The 21,561-nt window shown below is 37.0% G+C and overlaps 3 protein-coding genes across 4 annotated transcripts; all 3 read right to left on the bottom strand.

Annotated features, from left to right (window-relative positions):
- Window positions 1-7,180: 7,180 nt before the first annotated feature.
- Window positions 7,181-9,040, bottom strand: LOC103325659 (putative F-box protein At4g09190). Its single transcript, XM_008227837.2, has 2 exons — window positions 8,969-9,040; window positions 7,181-8,407 (listed from the first exon to the last, which is right to left on the bottom strand). The coding sequence occupies exon 2, from the start codon at window positions 8,402-8,404 to the stop codon at window positions 7,289-7,291; it is 1,116 nt and encodes a 371-aa protein (XP_008226059.2). The 5' UTR covers window positions 8,405-8,407; window positions 8,969-9,040; the 3' UTR covers window positions 7,181-7,288.
- A 512-nt stretch (window positions 9,041-9,552) lies between these two features.
- On the bottom strand, window positions 9,553-13,192 carry LOC103325652 (Ribosomal protein S5/Elongation factor G/III/V family protein). Its single transcript, XM_008227834.2, has one exon. It carries the CDS (start codon window positions 12,814-12,816, stop codon window positions 9,733-9,735), a length of 3,084 nt encoding a protein of 1,027 aa, XP_008226056.2. The 5' UTR covers window positions 12,817-13,192; the 3' UTR covers window positions 9,553-9,732.
- A 404-nt stretch (window positions 13,193-13,596) lies between these two features.
- LOC103325651 (2-dehydro-3-deoxyphosphooctonate aldolase 1) lies at window positions 13,597-19,765 on the bottom strand. Of its 2 annotated transcripts, none has more exons than XM_008227832.3 (15): window positions 19,456-19,765; window positions 19,087-19,135; window positions 18,881-18,978; window positions 18,587-18,683; window positions 18,141-18,206; window positions 17,534-17,593; window positions 17,350-17,424; window positions 17,082-17,166; window positions 16,727-16,785; window positions 16,055-16,099; window positions 15,496-15,594; window positions 15,073-15,120; window positions 14,883-14,930; window positions 14,334-14,412; window positions 13,597-13,902 (listed from the first exon to the last, which is right to left on the bottom strand). In XM_008227832.3, the coding sequence occupies exons 2-14, from the start codon at window positions 19,120-19,122 to the stop codon at window positions 14,356-14,358; spliced, it is 873 nt and encodes a 290-aa protein (XP_008226054.2). In that variant the 5' UTR covers window positions 19,123-19,135; window positions 19,456-19,765; the 3' UTR covers window positions 13,597-13,902; window positions 14,334-14,355. The 2 variants fall into 2 exon arrangements, with proteins under 2 accessions (XP_008226054.2, XP_008226053.2); XM_008227831.3 differs by having other exon boundaries at window positions 19,071-19,135; window positions 19,456-19,597.
- Between the last annotated feature and the right edge of the window lie 1,796 nt (window positions 19,766-21,561).

Raw genomic sequence — 21,561 nt, 5'->3', positions numbered from 1 at the left:
GCTTGCAATGTAAGAAGGTTTATTACATTAAACCTACTAAAGTGATCTTCTAATCAACTTAGGATTACAAAGACTTATTGTTTATTAGGAACTCAAAACCTATCTCGATTAGGCAAGCCTCAAACAGTGTTCAATAAGGATAATGAAGGCTTAAGGGTTCCTAGTTCTACAAGGATTGAAATGGATTAATCCTATAGCATGAAGGATATCTCTAAGTGTTTCTTGATGGGCAAGACACTTAGAGAGATGCATATAAATAGAAGGCTCCCTCCTAGATCCGAATAACACAACACAGCTAAACAGAAATTCACCCATCAGAGTTATAGCTATAAGGATCGGATTCTCAGGAGAAGAACTTCTATATCTTGCGCTGCCAATCGTTTCCAGCATCATCCAGCCCTTGCGCCAACACCATGTCAGACTCAGGTTAGTGTTAAACATGTTATGGCTTTAAGGAATTAACATGCAATGCATTTATGCTTGTGTTTAAATCTTATAAGCATCCCTACTGAGTACTCTAGAAGGTGATCCGGTCCATCCTGCTGATTGTATGCAGCAGTTACTGGAGAAAGTTAGGCGTCATAGAGTCAATGTTGATGGCAAATGCAGCATTTACAAACATGCAGTGGATATATACTCGGCAATCATTTGAATTCCCAACTGTCATGCAACATCTTGACATGTACTCAATGAAGAGTCTCCATTTCTTTTCTCTTGTTCTGAAAAGATGCTCGGGTGCCACATGAGGAAGCATGGAGGAGATAAATATTGTCTTTCCCAGAAGTGGCACTTACATCGCACATGTAAGCTCACGTATTTCTTTGACTGCTAAACTAATACTATAAAGGGCCATTCGCTTCACCTGTTTTTCATGACAAAGGTAGGCACTTTCAATCACTGATCAACTTTGTAATCATATGATGGAGAAAATAAAACATTGATACTAGCATCCTAAACTAGTGAAGAATATACTGATACAACATTTTTCACATTGTTCAAACTGATAACAAAATCTAAACCCAAAAAGTCATATAATTTCAAATGATGATGTACGAGCCTCATGCTCATATGGAATTGATATACCTTTATTCGAAATTGTTCATAATAATTTCAAATGAATGGTGTTTCGAGTGCTTATGTGACCTTTTCTTGTCCTTTGACTTCTCCTTCTTATCACCCCTTCTGCTCTTCCTTTCCTCATCTTGTACAGGTCTATGCCTCTTACCTTTTCTCTCATCTGTACTTCCACACTAGGAGAAACAGTTGGGTCTGGATTCCCCGTCTCCTTGAAGTTCTGAAGGCTCTAGACTGAATGAACTCGCATCCAATCTTCCCAATGTTGTTCCCTCCTTCAGATATAAAAGAGGGCTATACTGGGTTCTTTGTTTTAAAATTCTTTTTTACATTTATTAAAAAAGATAACCAAAAAAAAAACAAGTATCGCCGAACGGCTATACTACTAATTTAAAAAAATTTAAAAGGGCCCCGGTATAGCCGCGCGGCTATACTATTACTTTAAAAACACCACAGTATAGCCGTGCGGCGATACCATTGATCAAAAAAAAAATTTTGAAAAAAGACCCGTGTATAGCCGATCGGCTGTACTATTTATTTTAAAAAAAAATTCCTGCATACATTTTAAAGAGTATAGCCGTTAAAAATTAAAAAAATAATAGCCGCGCGGCGGTACTTTTAATGTGTCCCGGAAAGTTGACCCATCGTCTGAAGCATAAGCTCTCACTAATCAGACTGTCCTCACATTAGCTTTGGTAGTAATGAGTGTTAAATCCTGCCCCAGACTATAGCTATGATGATAGTTGCTGAAGTTATGGCATACCCCTCCTTTTAGGCTTCTCACTCAAGCCCCTTGATGCCATTGGGATGATGCCACGGGGGCTGCCATGGGTTATCCTTGCCTACTCTTCTTGTTACAATTGTCTTCACAGAAAACTCTCGTTTCTTCAGTTAATTTCTCTGTTCTTGCGTAATTTATCAGGGACAACATTCTTGCAACCTTAACCCTTTCATACCATACCTTGCCATTAACTACCTGGATCGGTTCTTATCCAAGCCAGATATTCTGGTAATTAAAGAGCTTGATTTTCTTGAATTTGGTGAAGGAGGCGACATTGTGAGGTTAGTTTTCTTTCAAGTTAGGGAAAAAAACAAAAAAATCGCCCAGACCTGCCTAGGCAGGCGCCTAGCGCCTAGGCCCTTTTTTTTTCTTTTTTTTTCTCTTGATGATTCAATCGGCTTTAATTGTTTATAGTTGGTGCTCTTCCTTTTGAAATATGAATATATATTGTGCTAATTTACGCTTTTAGTTCTGGTCAGATATCAAATCTAAGTGATCCACCACCAGACACACTATATCTACAGTCAGACTCCCGTATAGTGTATCCACTTCCCTGCCCCCTTGAAGTTGTCAAGGCGAGACTTTAAAATTTCGCATCCCATCTTCCCACTATTTTGCCGTTTTTTCTGAATTTGGTGAAGGAGGCGACAGCGTGAGGTTAGAGTTGGCTTGATGTTTGCAAGTCAAGAAAATGCGGAAAATGCCATAGTAGAGAGAATCAAGGATAAGGATACTAATGAACGAGTTTTTCCGTTTGGAACCCTTTTTAAAGAGGAGTAGGCTGCTGTAGTTGTTTTAAATAGAGATTAGCTCATTTTCATGGGACACAATTACACACATTTTATTTTTATTCAATTATAAATTGAATTACTTATTAAGGTCTTGAAGGGGTTAATAATTGTGAATTTCAATAGACATGTGCCGACTAAATCTACTACAATATGTTTAATTGCTTCCAATATCTCACATATAGTTTATGAACAAGTTTTTTTTCCCCTAACATTGAGAATAGTAATATCACTATAGTAAGATTTAGTTGGTTTATGAATGAATTTGATATTTTATGACATCCTATAGTTTCATGACAATTAATTCTCTTATAGGTTGATATCACATGTAAATGAATGATTCATATCATGTTAGTTTTATTTGAAATATCCTGTCACGCATTTGGCATTTATAATGTAATAATATAAAGGGAAATCTTATTAGGATCCGACAATTCTCTTTTGGGCCCCCAACATGCTCACTACACACATATTAATATACTCAATTTAACTTCCTAAAATACCCTCACTCATGTAACAAACCCAACCCTATATCCATATCCTCACTACATCTCAACTAAATTGACAACAATATGTTTAATTGCTTCCAATATCTCACGTATTAATGCATGAATGTTTATTTTTTTGTTCAAATGTAAGGAGAGGAGGAATTTGGACTTGTAATCTATCCAGACATTGGAAAAAGAAATAATTAAATAAAGGCTTTTTATCATAAATGGTCATTCACGTTTACGAAATTATTACGAATGGTTATTGAGGTTTTTTTGTGACACTAATAGTCCTTAACATTTGGACTTTTTATCACAAATAGTCCATACCGTCAAAAATTATGTTAGGTGTCTGAGGTGGAAGATAAGTGGAACCCACATGTCCAATCACATCGTGACATGTGGATTAAATAAATAAAGAAATTTTTTTTTAATGAAAATCCATTAAAAAAAACCATTTAGCCTCTCTCTCTCTCCCTCTGTTTTTTTGTTGCCTCTACAACCCAACCACCCCATGCCCACCCGCAACCCACCCCTCTCCCTATTTATATTTTGCAAAATAATCACTTTCATTTTACACAAAAATTAATTCAAACAACTTAAAATAATAAAAAAACAGAGGAGGAGAGCAAGGAGGAGAGCAAAAACAAAGGGAGAGGGTAGGGGAGTTGGGCATGGGTTGCAGGTTGCGAGAAGAGATGGAGAGCAATTGTATATCTTATATTTTTTCTTGCAAGTGGCAGAGGGAAAGAAAAAAATAAAGGGAGAAGAGATGGAGAGCAAAGGGTGGAGAGCAAGGAGAGAGATACGGAGTAAGGAAGGGGATGAAAAGTTGCAGAAAAAAAAAGGAATTTTCATTTAAAAATTATTTAATTATTTTTTTTAATCCACATGTCACAATGTGATTGAACATGTGGGCTCCACTTATCTTCCACATCACACTTAACAAAATTTATAACGGCAAGGATCATTAGTGATAAAAAGCCTAAACGTTAAGGACTATTAGTGTCACAAAAAAACCTCAAGGACCATTCGTGATAATTTCGTAAACGTGAAGGACCATTTATGATTAAAAAAACCTTAAATAAAAGATTAGTTGACATATGAATGAGTTGGATCTTTTAAGAGTACATGTTATAAGTTCACGTCAACTAAAGACCTGTTTGGTATCCTATTTGGATCCAACTTTATAAACTCAAAAACATATTTTAAGTTCAAAGCCCAAAAAAACCATTTGATAGGCCCATGTTTAAAAACCAAAATCCAAAATACAAACTAAAAAACACCCTTATCATTGAAAACAAAAAAAGTGAGATTTTATGCTCTCTCTCTCTCTCTCTCTCTCTCTCTCTCTCTCTCTCTCTCGTTTTAATTTGGGAATTAGGGTCACTTCTACTTTTGAGGGCAACGTGAGATTTGACCATAGTTTCATAAGGCATTCATGTAAATAAGCCTTAAACAAGTTGTCCCTTAACATAATGAAAATGTCTTCTTTGTAATTTTGAAAGTGTGAGGGTTAACAAAATGAAAATATGTTAAAAAAAACAAAAGACAACCCAGCAATACTTTTTTTTTTAAGAAACATTAATAAAACCGAGTACAGCCACACGACAATACGATTTAAAAAAATCGGGTGTATCACGCAGTTATACTATTATATATATAAGACCCTCCCAGCGCCTAGGCGCCACATGTCAAAAATGTAAACCAAGCGGCTGTACTATATTTTCAAAAAAATAAGGGAAAAAACCAGAGTATAGCCGTGCGTCTATACTATTTTTAAAAAATCCGAGTATAGCCGCATGGTCGTACTATATTTTGAAATTTTTTATTTATTAAAACCGTGTATAATCACATGTCTATACTATTTAAAGATATTAATTTGCTAGTTTCAACGTCCAAAGCAGATATTGAATAGAGAAAATTTTCACAGTAAATCAATTAGAGAGTTTTTTTTTTTAATTATTATTTTTTTATGTGTGTGGGAATGTTTGCCTTTGATCAATCTCATTCTCTCGAGTACTACTAAATTCTGTTATTGCACACATTATATGTCGTAGAGAATTGCATGCTGAGTTGGAGTGTTCTTGATAATTGCTTCTCTAGAGGCCTATCTTTTAAGGTGCCCTTTGTGAAAATCCACATTCCTATAAAGGTGTTTATAAAAGCACGATGATAATTTGGTAATTGTGGTTAACATTGGAGAGTTGGGCTAATGGGCTTGGCTCTGGAGAAATTTAATTAGGACCCTTAAGCGAAAATACTAATTCATGTGCTGTGAAAATAATTGCTGCCAGATTTTGCTGTAAGAGAAATCAACTGTGAGAGAAAGCAGTTGGCATTTGGTAAACTTTTTGTTACAAGTGTTGTTGGTGCTAATTCCCGCATAATCAGAATATGATTGCTGCATTATCATTAAACACAGCACCTCTTCAAAACTGATTCCTGCATAATCAGAAAATGAAAGCACCTCATTAGCTGCTTTCCTTATAGTTTTCTCTCACAACAATTTTTAACAATAAATAATTTTCTCATAGTTTACCAAACGGGCTGGGCTTCCCAAAATTTAAAAAAAAATACTTATCACCCCAAATAAGCAATGTCAAACAGGCACTAAGTCATTTGTGAAATCAGTAACATATTTACATATTCACTAAAGAAATAATAATTAAAACATAATTACTAATTAAATTAATTCCAAAAGGCTAATATATTACTTAATTACATATATTAAATTAAAGAAATTGGCAACAACAAAAAAAAGTAAAGAAACTAATTTTATATTTTCAAAAATAATAATAATAATGATAAAAACCTCTCCCGATGAAAGTTCGTTGGCACAGATCTCTGCAGGAGAAATTTGGAAAAACGAGTATATATAGTCAATCGGCTATACTATTTTTTGCCAAAAAAAAAATTAATGGTATGCCCGCACGGCTATATATATAACGTGTCAAAAGGGTAAGGTGCTATACGCTTTTAACCAAAAAGAGGGGGAACGAGTATAGCAGCGTGGGGCATACCATTTTTTCAACCGAAAAAAAATTTACAAAATCGAGTATGGCCGCACGGCTGTACGCTTTTTTGGAAAAAAATTTATTAAAACCGTGTATAGCCGCGCTGCTACACTATTTGTAGATATTAACTTGCTAGTTTCAACCTCCAAAACAGATATTGAAAAGAGAAATTTCACAATAAACCGAATTTCAGATGTAGCTACCTTGGGTGAGTTTCAACTTCCCATGACGAGAAGCATAGCTAGGTATTGAGGTATGATTCGTGTTGCATGATTCTCAATTTGAAGTTGCTGTTGGTTTCTATGAATATTGAAACTCCAAAAAGGGTCAGTCTCATCACCTGCTTTTCATGGCAAAGGTAGGCACTTTCAATCACTGATCAACTTTGTAATCATACGATGGAGAAATTAAGACATTGGTACGTACTAGGATCATTGAAAGTTCACCTCTAGCTTGTCAGCTTTTGCTTTATGATCTTCTGGAAGCAGATGGACTTCATCAGTCAACTGGATGAACTTATTCTCTTAACAAAATGAAAATGTCATCTTTGTAATTTTGAAAGTGCGACGGTTAATTTGAAAGTATGTTAAACCCGAATAGACGAACTCGTTATCTTTCAAAGGGGTCTCATTCCCACCTATGTAGAGTTGAATTTTTCTGATTGTAAATAACTCAAGGACTACTGTGATTGTTTTCTTTTTGCCATATACAAGATTAGGGTTCATATATCATTTCATCTTCCGCAAGGATTTTATCATTTTTCGTTTTTCTTTTTTAAAAATCCATGTCCAGGTCTTACTAGGAGAGGAGGGAGACAGGAAATAGAATTTGATCGTTTAGATTTTAGATAAAATGGTGCAAAAGCTTGGCTAAACCGGACTAATGTACTTGGTGTAATAGTAATTTGGCAGTTTATGAGATTACTTTCATTTTGATGCTATTTGGTGAACTTTCAAAACAAAATCTAATATATTAAAGGCAAATTTTTTATAAAAAAATGTATCACACATCAGAGTATAAAGACTTGAGCAGTAATTTGGAACAAACCAATTCGCATTTTTGCATATCATAAACAAACTTCTTTAAAATACAAAAGTAATTTCATAATCATAAACAACCACCAAATTCATTGCAATTGCTCTAATCAATCCCCATTCTGTGTCGTACCCTCTCGTCTTGTCTCATTCCCTTGAGACTCACAAGGCTTGGCTTATAAAATCCCAGAAGATCGGTGTCGAACCATTTATACACCACCTTCTTAATCATCTCATTGTTCATGTCATAAAAGAGAGTCTTCCCTCCCTTATAACGCAGCTTGAGCTCATCACAATCAGCCTTCACAGGAATGAGAACTTGATCATCCAAAAGTGGCTGATGCTGCAAAAATTTCAATGGCACAATGATCTTATTTTGACTCCATTGTTCCTCTTTCAAGTCTTCTAGCACCAAGACATGAAGTTCTTGCTCTACAATATCTCCAACAGCTATATGTTGGTTCCAATTGAAAACCCAAACTCTCTTGCAGCCATTGAAAACTCCTTGGGGCAATGTAGTTGTGATGAAGCACTCGTTCCACGGATCGAGAGCTTGGACTTCCAAGCACCAATCTTCCCCATCTGTTATAATTTCAGAACAAAAATAAACCCCATCATGAACCTCATCAGTTAGAAAAAATTGCCTTCTTGTTGCCCATTTGCCATTTTTCTTCAACAAGCCTTGGTTTGGGTGTTTCAAGGCTCTCCAATCCCCATCTTGTCCAATGCTCATAACTTCATATCCCACTTCATCATTGTGGATATAAGCACTTACCAATTTGGCATCACCAGTCAATGAATCAAAAGCACATTTCATTCTGCACACATCCATATGTGCATTAGGCAAGTCAAGGACATGACCAATCACCGGATTTCTGATGCGGCAAACAGGAAGACTATGATGCTTCTCTACAAACAAGCCGGCAACACGGGACATACACCGGATATTTTTACTGTGAAAAAGGGCTACTTGGTCATGTTTCCTACTGTATTGACATTTTATTGGCAGAGGACTAGCCCGATCCATATGCTTCACAATGAAGTGATGGTCTTCAATCAAAGCACACCATTTCTTGCAGATAGACTTCATTCTCAGCAAAGCGTCTACAGTTAGCCAACTCAGAATCTCAATGATCATCTCAAAAGGAAGCTTTAGTGCTTTTCGTGCGGGATCCAATCTTCTTCCTTGATCTCCACTTCGGTAGCGGGTCACCATGTTCATGCTCTGTGGATACAATAAAGTTCATTAATATTGTTTGATCACAGCAATGATTGTTCTTTACAAGAGCGTTACACGATAATTTCACTATATATATATCAATCACATTAACATTATGTAGCAATGTGACGAGTGCACGGAAGAATTTATAGCTCTTAAAACGGATAATCTAATAACAAGATATGCTGCAATTACAAATCACTAGTCTCCAACCAAATCATGAACCAAACAGAATTTAAAAATATAAATAGATCTACATACATATATATATTCCAACATAAATTTATTTCAGTATATATGGAGATCATCATGCTTTTCATAATGTACGCCCTAAAAATTATGTAGTACTACAAAGTTCAAATATATGGATTCTTAAAAGAAAATGTTCATATGTGTGCAAATTAATGTTCAAACAAAACTATATATAAAAAAAAAACATATGGAGCTCAAATTAAGTAAATCTTTTATCGATTTACACACTAGAAACTATATTCATATTAATAATCATCTACAAATCTAATCTAATAGAGTCATTCCCTCGGATGCAGCTAAAATTAAGTATTTTACCTCTTGATTTTGGCTGAAATTGAACGAGCGGCCAAGAAAATTTGAACGAGCGGCGGGTCCGAGAGAGAGAGAGAGTAGAAAACAAATGATGTAATAAATAATAGGCAAAAGGAGAACTTCTAGGGATTTTTAAGGGTAATTTTGTAATTTTAATTAATGAATTTATACTATTCTTTTTTACAGCGAAGATACTATATTTGACAGAACCCCCTTTCTCCTTCGGACATTCAATTATCCCTCACTAATTGTAACTATTTCTTCATTGCTATTCATGCGTTGGGCTATTTTGGGGTTGTTTGCTGTGATGTCCGTTTACTCTATGGCATACTCTGCTTTGCAATTCACATCTGAACTACAAATGAGCCTCCTGAATATCAGATTAGGACTTTGGCAAACAAGTGAGATCATAGCCAGAAATTATCAAAAGCAGATCGTATAATAAACACTGTCAAGTTGTTTTGTACAAGTATTGCTGGTAATTGGTGTTTACCTTCAACAAAATATGATCTCTCTGGTATTACCAAAGCACTAAAAAAATCCTAATCCTAAGAGAAGATAAAACTCAAATGCCGGCTACCGCAAAATCCAACAATAAAATGAAATTATACTAAAGTAAGCACATTACAACTATATCAACAACCTCTATACTTTCGCAAAAAGGAGTTGATCACTCACAAAGGACTACAAAATTGTCCCTTCACAATATAGAGAAGGATCCTCTGCACTGAAGGAGTTAAATCACTCATCAACTATATCGACAACCTCTACACTTTACGAGCCAGGGTCCTCTGCTTTGTTGCGTGCTGTACTACTTTTTCCTCTACATGAAGGCCCTTCTTCCGTCTTACGGCATTAATTAGTTTCCTCGCGGTATTGGGAAGCACACTAGAACCATCACCAAACTCCTCAATTTCCTCTTCTGTTTTTGGTACAAAGAAAGGATCGTCGGGAAGTGCTTCCCAGTGACTAAGCACAAGAAGAGCACTTGCAGCACCAGAAGTCCATCTTCTAAGCTCGTCTGCAAAACCAAAGCTTTCAGAAACTGGCAGATATGCATGCACGGTGAACAATGGGGAGCCTTCCTGCATTTCCTCCTTTAAAACTCTAGCCCGCCTTCTCCCAAGCACAGCGTACATAGAACCCAAATGCTCGGTTGATGTGTTCAACTCACAGAAGTACATGGCTTCCACAAGCCGAGGCTTCTTTTGAAGGACGGCTTCTCTACAAGCATCTTTGACGGTTGTCATTACCTGTCCTCTGAAGATGCCATATTGTTCATGTTGCTGATGGGAGGCTTCCACCTCATCACATTGAGCAGTCAATGGTTCAATTTCGGCCTCAATAAGAAATGCTAAACCCCACATAGGTTCATCACATAAAGGTCCAGCTGCAGTCGCCACTTGAAACCCAGATACAACACTGCTTTCAAGGCTCTCTGCCTCCTCATACAATGCTTGAGTTACTTCTGAAGATGTATCACCAGCTACATTTCCACTGCCACAAGCATCCACAAATCCTAATTTTTCAGATACGTGAGAGTTGCCACGGATGAGGACAGAGCCATCAGTATCCCTTCCTTTAAGGTCTGGCGTAAGCAGGATGTTAGGACCAACCTGTGAAGGGCCAAGTGCCCATATCCTTTTAAGAAGTTTTTGCCACTTCAGTTTACATTTCTCAACCCGATCCTTGTCATTTTCACCACTAGAATAAATATCACTCTCCACAGCATCCATGATACGTTTCGTCAGTGCTTCCGTTGGATTCTCATCTTCTTCAATCCTTGAAATCTTTGTGTCCAAACTTTTAATGGTCTGGGCATTACCTTCGATGATTTCTCCAAGTAAACCAGAATTCTCCTCAAGCACCTTAGTTAAAGAAGGTGGCAGCTTTATGACTCGCACCTTAATAGTACACCTTTCATTTGGCGTCTTTTTCTTAACACAATCTGAGCTCTTAAGAAACAATTTCAAATTCTCAAGTTTATCGACTACATCTCCCTCAATGGTCTCTTTATAAGAAACAAGAGGTGGAGACACTTTCAAGTCTATCCTTGCAAATCTCTCCTTCAAATCCTTTATGCATCTTTCAAGATGTACCTCTCCTGCAGCAGACAGAACATGCTCTCCCCTAGCAGAAACCGTGACCTCTACAAACGGGTCTGCCCGGTTAAGCAGCCGTAAACCCTTCGTCAGTGCACCCATGTCTGCAGGATAAGAAGGCTCAATTGCCACTCTCAGAGTGGGAGAAACTTGGAATGCCATACTGGAGAAAGGCCAACAGTTTCTAGTTGACGAAAGTGTTGCACTTTTCAGTATATGCTGGCCAAGGCCTCGAATTGCCACAAGATTCCCGGCATGTGCAGAGGCCACATGTGTTAAGCCTTGGCCCATCATGAGATATAAAGATTGCAACTCAGCCTCCTGGATATGCTTCTTCATTGACTCCCCTTTTAATGGATCATACAAAGCTGAAAGCACATAAACTTTCTGGCCTGAATAAAGAACCCCACTAAAGATCCTTGCAAATGCAAGGAAACACTCATTCAATTCACCCTCATCACTTACGTTGTTTATGATTTCCCCATGTAATCCCCTCTGTGGAAGTACTTTCATTGGGACAGCAAACATTTTGGATACAAAAGCAACACAAGGAGCTTCTGGCCTCGAATCACAAGCTTCAACTGATTTTCTCACAAGCTCTGCCTCAGCAAGCACGTTGGGATCAACCCCATCATTCAGAACCTGTCTTTTGGGAAGCAACCGTGTTATTCGATATGCCTGTGCTGCAACTGGGTCAGGCATACACCTAACCACCATTGACAAGACTGCATCAAACAGAGGAAGCCAGCGGCTCATCACAGCTTGAAGCACAACCTTAGGATCCTTGTTCTGAAGCTCACGAGGTGGTACATTCAAATTAAAAGACTTGATTACTTTCTCAAGCATCACTTTATTATTATCACCATCTTCCAAAGCAGCCTGATAAACCTGCCAAAGTGGTTCAAGCACAAACTGAACAAACATGGGTCTGGCTTTACTTAAACCAGCTACACCTTTCTTCCCCACAATCATCTTGGTTTTGGGATTGTAGTACCTGGGTCCCCACAGAGCTTTTTGCAAAGCAGCTGTGCTCGCACCTAGTTTCGAAGCATAAAACTCAGCAAACTCACGAATACAAAAACCCCAACCATCCAAAGCACAGACAAACGCTACATTGCCCTTCTGGGGCTGAAACGTATCTTCCTCATCATCCTCCACATCCAAAAAGGCGAGATTTTGGTCACTACCCACATCTCCAGAAGGCCCAGAAAGTATAGCATCAACGTCAGACAAGTACTTCTCGCTCTTATACGCACTCACAATCCCATTAACCTCATGAACAATACGCACTAACCTCGTATAAGCCTCCAGGGGACTCAATTTCAACTCGGAGATCAACCGGTCAATTTTGTTGAGCACCAAACAAGGCGTGAGCTTCTCAATCCAAGCCTGGCGCAAAACGGCGTGCGTTTGGATGTGGACGCCCTCAACGGCGTCGACCAGGACCAGAGCGCCGTCGCTTAATCGAGCGGCGGTGGAGACCTCGCTGCAAAAGTCCATGTGGCCTGGAGAGTCGATGAGGTTGATGGAGTGGTCTTTGTATTGAAGAGAGATGGAAGAGCTTTTCATGGTGATGGCGCGCCTCTGTTCCTCGTCGAGATAGTCCATGAACCGGAGGCGGCCGGCTAGTTTGGGGTGGACGACGCCGGCGCCGGCTCCAGCGATTAGGTGGTCGGCGAGGGTGGTCTTGCCGTGGTCCACGTGGGCCAGTATGCATATGTTTCGGATATTTCGGGTATTATCGGCCATTGATTATACACTTGGTAGAAAGATAAGACCCGAGATACCGGAGGTTAGGGATTGAGAAGAATGGAATTGGCGAGATATCGGTGGTTTGGTGCAGACGACGGACGAAGGCTTAGTCGCGCGGCGGGGAGGTTTTCAGGTTTTTAAGAATTAGGGCTTTTGGAACACGTGTTGCTATATGAATATGACTAATTTTTTTTCCTTTTCGGAATATGTGTTCCTATTTATTTTTTTCTCCACTCGAATTTTTTTTTTTTGCCAAATTTTTCCTCCAATGGTTAATTCCACCAACTTTCCTACGGTTCAACTCCATGCAGACAGAGATTCAAAACCGCAAGTATGCAATTAATGTTTGCGTAAACCCCCTCCTCCAATCGCTTGGAATAAAACTTATTCTAATACAATTTTGTTATAAAACAAGAGATGAAAAGTAAAACAGCAACTTTACCTAAAAATTTAAAAAGGTGAAAGAGCAACAGAGATTGGGAAAATTGATAAGTCACACATGTACTTCTGCTTATAAACATTTTTATTAGAAGATGTTGAAACTTTTATAAAGTTAGTGTTCAAGGTGATTCTCCAAAAATACTAAAGATGGCAAAGGAACATTTTAACATTTTCTGCTAAATGCATTGTCATAATCGGTTTTGGTTATCTAAAACCTCTTTTTTAGCCATTTTAAAAACATTTCCAAACATTGATTTGATTATCTATACTAAAGGCAAGTTATTATGACAAAAAAAATATGATTTCATTCCTACGCTTTCCAAAACCCTAAAGAAGTGTAGGAACACAAAATTAATTATTCTCTTAATATGCATAAACATCACAGATTAAAGGGAAGTAAACCAAATGATTGAAGAAAACAAAAATAATCATTTCATAAACCCTTCAAACTGCTATGAATTCATGAATACAATGATAAATAAATGATGGCATAGCCCTTCGAAGGACAGCATCTTATCTCATATTTGATCCTGGTCTGCACAAACATTATCACCAGCTCATCCAGTGGGGATGTGGCAAAATGTCACCCCCTACAGAGCTAGCTATCACTTTAACATGTATTACTTGAACACAGGCGTATACCTGAAATAAGTAACAGCAGAAGCAGACTCATATCAGGAACTTGAATGGGGCTGGCAGGTCAAAATAAAATAGAAGAAAACCAGTAAGAGTATCATTTGGTCAACATCATGTTAAGCTCTCTAAAAACTATCAGGCAGTATATACGTCGGCAGTGACAAGAAAGAAATGTTTTAAACTCTTTCAGCTCAATTTTCAGACCTACATATTGCCTGGAGGGGCAAAGAGTATGTGATTGAGAGTAGCGCAAACCACTCAGTTCTGCATCTTGTTGCCCCAATCTGCACTCTCATTAATTACAGTTTTTGGATTGAGGATGGATGTGCTCTCCTTCTTTTCACTCTAGGATGTGCTATGACACACCACCTATTCACAATAATCGCTAACAAAAGAAAAACTGGCAAACATTTAATGTGTTTTACCACCCTTCTTACCAATAGTGTAGCTTCAAGTCTTCTAATCACGATAGGGTGTGAGATCAATGTTGAAGCGTTGCTTCCCCTTGCTTACCCTCTAAAAATTAACAACAAAATAGAACATCCAGGTCAGTATCTAGCAACAAAATGAAAAATCATATTGTTAGAAATGCAGAAACCAAAATGAAAAATCGTTCAGGTTTTTAATCTTCTTCTTCTTTTTTTTTTCTTTTTTTTTCCTTCCATCCTTTTGAGGTGTGGTCAAGGAAGGTTTTGGGAGGGGAGACTCTACCAAATACAAATAGCATATATGTCTCAATAAAATACTCCTGAATTGTTTCAAAAGTTGCTGAAAGGATCTGGTATTGATACTACACTAGCTAAAACTGCATTTCCAATCATGGATAATGTAACAACCCACATGCCATTGACTCTCAGATATACTTCCAAGTAACCGAGATAATATAGCATTCCATGTACATAGCATTTCAATAATTTTTTCACCACTTGACTCAAAAATGATCAGAACTCTAACTGCTCATATTATGAATGAAGCAAAGGACTTACAGCAATTGCTACAAGCTCTACCAGCAGTTCCTCCAAATGGCGCAAGGGCTACAATCATATATAAGAAGTAATTTAAACATCTTAACTTGATAAAATACTTTTAGTTAAAAAAATTCTATATATTCAAATATGCCACAACAGGAATGAACTTCCAGAGAAAATGCTCATGGAATAAGAAAGCATGACTCACCCATTGAGTTGGACCATCAACCGGCGCGTTAGAAGGATCATCGTGTACCTAAGTCCCCAAAGGAAAATCTTAAAAACTCAAAAGTCTACAGCAAAGTGTGCATATATGAATCTATTCATAAAGAAGAATACTACCCTAAGAAATCTTTGCGCAGCTTCATATTGGCCATATAATTAAAAGCTAAGAAAGATGAATTCATATTGCACACTTTCGAATTTGTATGGAAATAGTTGCAGATAAACAAGATTATTTATTCACAAAGCTCCTTCAAAGTGAACTCAAATGAATTCAAATTAATCTGTGCCCTACTGTTAATTGGAATTACTTAACTTCAATTAATTTGTTCTCTAGTAACCCTAGAATTACGAATCCTAATCCTAAGAGTAGATGAAGCATAATGCCTGCATCAACAGATTACTTTACCTCCATGAAAATTCCATCCACTCCAACAGCAACTGCTGTCCTTGCAATGCACGGAATCAATTCACGAAGACCACCACTGGCTACACCTCCATCATCCAACTATAGGAGAAAGTTACCATTTGATATGAGAAAAAACATTCGTATCAAACTAAAGTAATCATATTACATCTTAATCGAAGATATATTGTGACACTACGGATAGAAACTTACAGAAAAGCAGGATTATTGCAAATATCTCCACAAACAAAAATTACAACATCAACAACCAGAAGCAATTGCCAAAAGTATTTATAATTTCATCCACATACGCAATAAGATAAGACCGGTTCCTAATGTTTGTTGTTACTCAATAAGAAATGAAACAATCCAACATTTTCTCCCCAACTACCAAATTATGTGATTTTTCACAGGTCATTTCTATGTCAAGGAGAAATGTAAAGGATTATTTAGTCTAGGTTACAGTCTTCATGGGAAATAACAAGGACATAACCATACTTTTTGAAGCAAGGAAATTGCAGAGTGCTAACTTACGAAAAAATATATGTAAGAATTTTCTCACCTTTCTCCCAGCAGGCTGTTGCAATGCATGTGTTACATCAGCAACCTGTAGCGAAACACTTAAGTTGAATCAGCTGGTCTGGTCCTCAGATTTTAAAATGAAATGGAGGCAGCGTGTTCAGACTATCACTATTGAAAAATTGGGACAGAAAAGAATGCAAAAGTGAAAGAGAATTATCCAACAAGAACCAATGACTGAAAGCATTTGTAAGGATCAGGTAAAGGTCACCCAACTGAACTGGATACATGTCAAGTTTTCAACCCACTCCTATAGATTGTCAGACAACTGAGACCTACTAGCAACATACAAACACATATTTCAACCTCTTTGTAATTGATTTCAGTATTTATGAGGAAACAGGACAATATGAGAGTCAAATTTTCATTGTCTTTTTATGAGATGACGATAAAAAATTTCATTAGAAAGCCAAGTGTTTCCTATACATTCAGTGCCCAACATTTCCTACAATCGCTTCCTATAGGTGCTTCTCCATCCCCAGAAGCACTTATTGTCTATTTCAACCAAACATTATAAAAATCATTTTGGAAACAAATTGAGACTGGGGAAAAGGAGGGGGTGTAGTCGTGTACTTCCAGTATTCCTGACAAGGAAAATAAAGCACAAAATAACAACAGCACATAAAAATAGGAGCAGAGTATAAATTTAACTTACAACAGGACAATTAGCTTCTCTGATCCACTCCAAATTGCGCGGATCAACAATTAAATCATCTATATACCAAAGCAGAAATATAGGATAAATCAACAGAGCAAGAACAAATTATGAGAATGCATCAATAACTTTGATTGTAGAATGTTTAGAAGGCAACATTAAATCTCAAGAAATATGAAGGGAGAGTCAATGCACGGAAGTTTAAAGACAAAAAGGGGGGAACATGACGCCAACGAAATATAGTTTCACTAGAATTAAGCAATGGCCACACAGAAAGTGGGGCAAGCACTGGAATATTGATGAAAGCTGAAACAGAAAGCTTAATTGAAGAGAGCATAGATACTGTAAGACTTACTATAGCCAAACATAGTTCCCCTTTCACAGACCATCACGTTTGGATTTCCAGCCAGTCTAACCTTCTCAGCAGAATTTACCATGACCTGAAAAAATGAACATTTTGAAGATTAAAATCAGAATCAGAAGCATACCTAAATCTTTTAAAAGAGATTAGTTAGTGGAGGTCTAATCAGTTAGTTCAGATTGAACTACTCATCATTAAACCCACAGAGAGAGAGAGAGAGAGAGAGAGAGAGAGAGAGAGAGAGAGAGAGTAAATCACTCACAGAAGGTGCACAGAATTGGCCTTTCTTAATGTTGATAATTTTTCCAGTCTTGGCTGCTGCAACTAGAAGATCTGTCTGCTTTCATAAGAAGTCACAAATAAGATACATTGGCACTCTCACATCCTCTGAAACTAAAAACTTCATGAATTTTTTTTTTCTGATAGAGGATTCCGTTTAACTTAACCTGGCGGCACAAAAATGCAGGAATCTGAATAATGTCTGCAACTTTACCAACTTCTTCACACTAGGAAAAACAAAAAAGCAAAGAAAAATGTGAGGAACAGTTCATGACCTGTCACAAACCAGTTGACCGATCTTTGATTCAATCTTGGAATGGTTGTTAAAGAGACCCGTGGTAATCGTCTTTTTTTCCTTTATCTGAGGAACTTTCCTCGATGTATAACACAGGATGGTAAAGAAATAGACAAGGATGCATGGTGTTGGCTGATTGTGCATGCAAGTATTCAAGATAGAATGAATAGAGATCCATTGACCATGTCCAAAATCAAGAAATATAACAGCGTAAATTATAACCTATTCTCTTTTCCTTATCCACACACATTTTTACAAATTACATGGATATATCGTGATGGAGATAGCGTATCCGAGGTATCCAAATGGCACATTTATTCAGCACAGCAAAGAGTGTCTTGTCAACAAAGCTCGTTCTTCCTACCCTTTAGGCTTTATCTTTAACCCATCAAATTTCCAGGCTTAAGAAAACAATATCTATTATATTAAAAACAAGAGTTAAAAATTATGTATATTAAGAGAGGAGACAGAATGCTCACCTGGCTAGCTTCGTGCACATCTGTAATTATAGGGATGTCATATGCTACTTTAACCTTTTCAAGGATCTGAAATAATTCGGGAAAAATAATGAGGAATTAGTGATTCCAAGTTAAATATCTTCTCTATTGACAATTAATGTCAAGTTAATGCTAGGAAAGATAAATTTTACTCTAGAAAGTTCTAACCATGATTTTTTTTGTATGCCCTAGTAATTGCAGCTAAGCCATTAGAAGGCTAAATGTATCAGCTAATGACGCAGGAAAACTTCAAAGTTCAAGAACACATGACTAACCACAATGGGAAAAACTGATTACCAACACTGAAATTGTAGTCTATTTGAAAATTAATAAATATCTAATACACTCCCTATATTTATCACCACAGAAACCAAAGTGGTTTGTATCTTAACTTCAAATGAAAACAAAATGATGTAGCTGTGCATCACCTTTAAGCCTTCAGTGAGGCCAGGACCCCGGAATGATTTTGAGGATGTACGGTTGGCTTTGTCAAAGCTTGACTTGAAAACCAGTGGCAATCCAACTCTACAAGATTGGAAAACAAGTTGTCTATATCACCAAAAATCAAAAGTTCAAATCCAATCTTCTATCCCCATTCTGGCACATAGAAGAGCCCGATAAAAATGAATCTTTTTCCTTCTCTTATTTTGCATAAAATAAACTACAAAAATAAACAAATGTTCAAAGAGTAAATGCATAAATCCCAAAGAGAAGGAACAGACTTTGTTGCAACATGCTTTATGTGCTTGGCCACCCGGAAAATGTGCTCTTCGGATTCAATCACATTGGGACCCGCTAATAAGAAAAATGGTTCTGCTGCCTGTGGAGACAGATCAATCAAAGATTAAAGTACCCATTGGAACCATAAAGCATCCAAATGCATATACCCTTTAACACGGGAACTTAAAAGACCCCAACAAAGTAAAACCTTGAGCTGGTTATATAACACTGTTGATGCATCCATCTTTGCCACTTCGCTGAAATACAAATGAGACTACATATAAGCATTCAAAGTTTCAAACATAACACGTACTAAAAAAATTGTTGATTTAATCAAAGCAGCAGCCAAGATCTCAAGGAATTTAAAAAAAGTTTTTCTTGCGGTTGATAATTCAGATGCTGATAGTCTGTGTAAGATTCGGAGGTAATCTATTTTCCCGCAATTTTTTTCTGGGCATCCAAACGGACCATAAAACGAAATGTGAATGCAAATTCAAACTTGGATGTCGTTGAATTTCACAGATCTTCAAATATATTGCAGAATATAAAAAGAGGCGGATCAAGCAGAGAACTTTACCTCACTTTAATCACAAAAACAGGGAGAGCTTCAGTGAGTAATGGTATAGAAGCAGAGACGAGTTACCCAGATAGTGTTATGAAATATCTCTGTCACGTACTCTCTGTCACTGTCACTGAAGCTGTGCTGTATGAGAGTGTGCGTGCGCGCTGTACTGTGTGTAATGTGAAGGTCCAAAAAAACGTTGGAGGCCCAACTCAGAAAATTCTCAGCCTTTTTAACTTGTAATTTGGGCTAGTAACCCCATTACAACGAGCTTCTGAAATATTTTTTTGTGTTCTGTGGTGATAATTTGGGCTTGTAATTTGGCCTTTTTTGTTTAAGATCAATTTAGCCTTTTAAAAAAATTCAGAATTTTTGTTGTTTTTTTAATTATTGTTTTAAATTTAAATATTACAATAATTATTTTTTAGTCTGACCACACAACACCAAACATAGATCTTCACTATTTTTACAATTCAACTTCTTAGTCCGATGCAGAACCAACCGTAGGTCAAGTACTTAATCCAGCTTAGGCCAATCCAAGATAATCCTAGGATTTAATACACCCATGACATAGATCAAACGACCCCATGATTGATCAGTCCACATGGGTCGTAGATTTTTTGTTGGCTTAATTACTGTTTTACCCCTTGGAACGGTTGCTTGATCTCACTTTACTCTTTAAAACTAAAATTTTCTCACTCAATCTCCAGAATTTCTAAAAATTACTGAAATTTTCTTATTTTACCACTTTCGTCCACAAGGGCGTTAAGTGTGCTGATGTGGCATGTGCATTGCAGTAATTTTAGCTCCTCTATTTTCTATCTTTGCATCTCTCTTTATAACTCCCACTCTCTCATATCCCCCCTCCCTAACCCAACCCTTTCTAGAATTACTTAACACACCCAACTTACCAGCTACTCCAGCCAATTCCACTTGGAGGAGGCTCAAGTGGGTGATTTGTGTGTAGCAATCATGGATGACCATAAAGGGAAAAGGGAAGTAGGGCGGTGAGACGGGGGGAGTGGGCTAGTGGAGTGGCGAGGCTGGGCTGGATACTTTGGGGATAGGGGTGACTGGAAAGGGAAGAGTGGGTTGATGGAGGTGACAGATGGTGAGCTAACGTGGAGGGGAAGAAAGGCAAAAAGGGGTTTGTTAACCTTAATATTTTAAAAATATATATATTTAAAATATGTTTGTTATATTTAATTTGGATTTTAAAGTTTTTAGTGGCTAAAATTACTAAAATATTCATGCCGCATCAACACACTTAACAGTTTTATGGATGGAACGGAAGTGATAAATTGATAAAATTTTAGCAATTTTTAGAGATTATAGGGGTTAAGTGATCAAATTTCAATTTCAAGGGTTAGAATAAGACCGAACGTCCATTCTAAGAGTAAAATAGAAATTAAGCCTTTTTGTTTATAGGCTTATTATATATTTCACCCCCTGAAACTGAAATTTTCTCACTTAACCCCTTGAATCTCTAAAAATTACTTAAATTTTCTCACTTTACTACTTCCGTCTACTTCTGTCAAGACACTTAACAGTTTTGTGAATGGAAATGGACGAAAATTGTAAAGTGAGAAAATTTTAGTAATTTTTAGAGATTCAAGGGGTTAAGTGAGAAAATTTTAGTTTAATGAGGTAAAGTGAGACCGAGAGTCCATTTTAAGGGATGAAACAGTAAATAAGCCTTGTTTATATAAGTGATATTAGAAAAGATGGAGAATCGAACCTAAACCTAAGTAAATGGATAAATGTTCTTATCAATTTAAGCTACAAGTCCCTTATACTTGGGTTGTTTGTAAATTTGGTTTGGTTTAAATCTCAAGGTGCATGTGCATCCAAACCAATGTTACATAACGGTTCATGTTGGTTCTGTTTGGGTAACAAAACCAAGACATTCCATATAGTGGCTTTTTCTTTTTTTTAAGATAGAGAAATTTGGGAAGAAAGATAACATCAAATCATTGATGCATGTTACGAAACATAATAGTAGATGATAATAACCACCAAGAAAATCCCAAGTTAAGAAGAAATTATATAAGCGGTTTAGTTTAGCTTAGATTTAGATAAGTTGAATTGCCTAAACTTATTACGATTTGGTTCAGTTCAACA

This window comes from Prunus mume, linkage group LG3 (assembly GCF_029339155.1).
Source record: "Prunus mume cultivar Tortuosa linkage group LG3, ASM2933915v1, whole genome shotgun sequence".
NCBI lineage: Eukaryota > Viridiplantae > Streptophyta > Magnoliopsida > Rosales > Rosaceae > Prunus > Prunus mume.
This window is presented reverse-complemented; position numbering and strand designations above follow the sequence as displayed.